The sequence below is a fragment of the Ranitomeya variabilis genome, chromosome 7 (assembly GCF_051348905.1).
Source record: "Ranitomeya variabilis isolate aRanVar5 chromosome 7, aRanVar5.hap1, whole genome shotgun sequence".
Taxonomy (NCBI): domain Eukaryota; kingdom Metazoa; phylum Chordata; class Amphibia; order Anura; family Dendrobatidae; genus Ranitomeya; species Ranitomeya variabilis.
The window spans coordinates 63879362-63882046 of record NC_135238.1 but is presented as its reverse complement, the minus strand read 5'-3'; the positions used below and the strand labels follow the sequence as shown (position 1 = coordinate 63882046).

General features: G+C 44.9%; 1 protein-coding gene across 1 annotated transcript; it reads right to left on the bottom strand.

Annotated features, from left to right (window-relative positions):
• Positions 1–312: 312 nt before the first annotated feature.
• Positions 313–2468, bottom strand: LOC143784949 (uncharacterized). Its single transcript, XM_077273562.1, has 5 exons — positions 2333–2468; positions 2025–2108; positions 1738–1948; positions 1502–1658; positions 313–1378 (listed from the first exon to the last, which is right to left on the bottom strand). Exons 1-5 carry the CDS (start codon positions 2345–2347, stop codon positions 1066–1068), a joined length of 780 nt encoding a protein of 259 aa, XP_077129677.1. The 5' UTR covers positions 2348–2468; the 3' UTR covers positions 313–1065.
• Positions 2469–2685: the final 217 nt, after the last annotated feature.

Below are 2685 nucleotides of genomic sequence, written 5' to 3'. Positions count from 1 at the left end.
TTTTACCTTATTGCACCCAAGTTTTGTACCTGTTTGTGTTGCCCCCAAAGTATTTAACCTTTAAAGTTATATTGCCAAAGTTGTGTACCTGTTTGGGTTGTACCCAAAGTATTTTACCTTCTTTTACCAAAGTTGTGTACCTGTTTGGGTTGTACCCAAAGTATTTTACCCAAGTTATGTACCTGTTTGAAGTATTTAACCTCTAACCACATTCTTAAATATATTACTATACCTTATAAATAAAATACAAATTTTGTTTTAACAAAAGAGTTTTATTAAACATTTTTTTAACAAAAATAACTTTTATAAGTTAGCATTATTTGGGGTGGAGATATTGCTGGAGACAGTGTCAGATTGGGACACTTCGACAGTGGGAGTGTTGAGAGAGGAATGTGGTGGTGGTGGTGAAGGATCAGTAGGTAGCGGTGAAGGGGTGGAGAAAGAAAGTGAACGGGTAGACAGGAAACTGGGAGTTGGATTTGGAATGATGGAGGGGTGTAGTTGATGGATTGGGAGGCAGAAGAGGTGATGGGTGGAGAAAAGGGTTGGGATAGTGACATGATGGGTGAAGGAGACTGGTGGTAGTGGGCAGGGAGAGGAGGTGCAGAAGATGTTGTTGGGAACTGGTATGGGGCGGGATGTTGGTAGGGGTCAGGATGCTGGGACTGGGCACGATGCTGGTACGGGTCAGGATCCTGGGACGGGGCACTGACAGGATGCTGGTACGGGCAGGATGCTGGTATGGGTCAGGATGATGGTAGTGGCTGGAGTGAGGGACAGTGGCTGGAGGGGGGCAGGTGCAGGAAGGGGGCAGGTGTGATGGCTTGAGAGGTAACAAGCGCTAGAGTAGACTGGCACAATTGCATTACTTGCATCTGCTGTTCAGGAGATAGCTTATCCATGCGCTCGAGTACCGACCGAAAAAAGTGTGGTTCGGTGATTGACTTGCTTCGGAATGCATCCGTAGCAGAAGTGTATGCAACTCGAGAATGCTTTTATTTACCAAACTGAAACCTGCGGCCATTTGCTCGGACAAAACTTTCAGACAGCTCTGGAAAGATGCATTCAGGTGCAAGAACTCGGGCACTTAGCTCTGTACCTGACCCTCTGCCGCCCCGAAGCCACAGGTGTAGTAGAGGTGGCAGCATTAAAGGGGTGTGGTAAAGGAAAAGCTATATCCTCACCAGCAGATTCATGCAATGCAGCCGGCCAGGATGCTCCAGCGCTGGTGGATGGGACAGAGGCATCAGATGCGAGGGAAGGCTGGGAAGGTGTAGGGGGGCCGGGACTGTCGAAGTGTCCCGCGGTGGCGGACTCCTGAGGGATCGCCGCAGAAGGGTTCAACTCTGCTGCAAGCTCCCGAGTGCTGCCGACAGTGCTGTGAAACAAATAGAAAAAAATATATAATTAATATACTGATATTGCATGGCCCTGGCTGAAACAGCAAAAGAGGGTTAGACATGTAAAACATTGGTTATTAAATGTGGTGGGTAATATTTACCTTCGGCTCACCATCGTTGACCTGAGGAACGACAGGGCTTGGGCATATTTATATCTGCTCCTGCGTCCTCCAGATCCACTCGGGGCCTGCATCTCTTTGTTGAACTCCTTCCTGAAGCGATCCCTGATCGACCGCCACCGCTTGACAAACCTCTCACCTGAAAAAAAGGGAAAACACAAATTGGTTAGGATACAACACTTTAAATCCATCAACATAACTGAACTGTGTATACTTACATGCTTGATTCTGGGCAAGAACATCAAGGTCCTCCCAGTTGTCTACCAGCTGTTCGCAGACTTGCTCCCAGAGCCGACGTGTCACAATGACATCAGCGTGGCGGCGGGCACCCATATTCCACAGCCGTTCCCTCTCTTGGATCAGATCGATAAGGAGGTCGATATTTAGCCCGCCCTCCTCACCGTCCGACTCAGGAGCACGCTGTGAAGCCTGTTAAAAGAGAAAAAAAAAATTAGATTCACAACAACATAAAGTTTAAAATAACATAAAAAAAAAGGGTGCTTACACGATAACGGCCGCCCTGGGTCTCACGCCGACGACCCTGGGAACCGCTGTGAGGACCTCTAGATCGAGCACTGGAATCAGAAGACTATGGAAAAAAAATAAAAAATTGTGCTTGTATGTTGCCTTTTTATGTGTTGTGTGCAGTGTGATATCTATAATGATCATTTTGTATGTGTTGCATATTGTGTGAAGTCTGTAATGATCAGTTTGTGTGTGTTGTGTGCAGTGTTCTTTCTGTAAGGATCTTTTGTTTTTATGTGTTGGGTGTAGTGTGAGGTTGTGGTTCCGCGATGCATGCAAGAAACTTACCAGTTGCGATCCCATTCCAGGTTTCTATCCACCCCTTCGGTCTTCTACTGGAAGCACCTCTTCTGCTGCAGCTTCCTACAAAAATGAGAGATTGATAAATACATTAATATAATATATATATATATATATATATATATATATATATATATATAATATCAAGAAAACAGAAACCATAATGAGCCAAACCCGGGGAAAAAAGCACAAGTGTGATAATTAATAATTACCCGGGCGCTTAAATCATTGCTCCAGAAACATTATATAGACAGGAGAAACAAGGAGCCAGAAGTACAAATGTACAAAATTCGTTTATTATTAAAAAATAAGGACATAAAACAGAAACAAAATGCTGGAGA

Bases quoted from the DNA above. Each gene is read 5' to 3' on its own strand.
- LOC143784949 (XM_077273562.1), bottom strand. The intron at 1,659-1,737 runs GTAAGTATACAC...CCTTTTTTTCAG, and splicing joins TCTTGCCCAGAATCAAGCAT to GTGAGAGGTTTGTCAAGCGG. The intron at 1,379-1,501 runs GTAAATATTACC...TTTGTTTCACAG, and splicing joins TCAACGATGGTGAGCCGAAG to CACTGTCGGCAGCACTCGGG.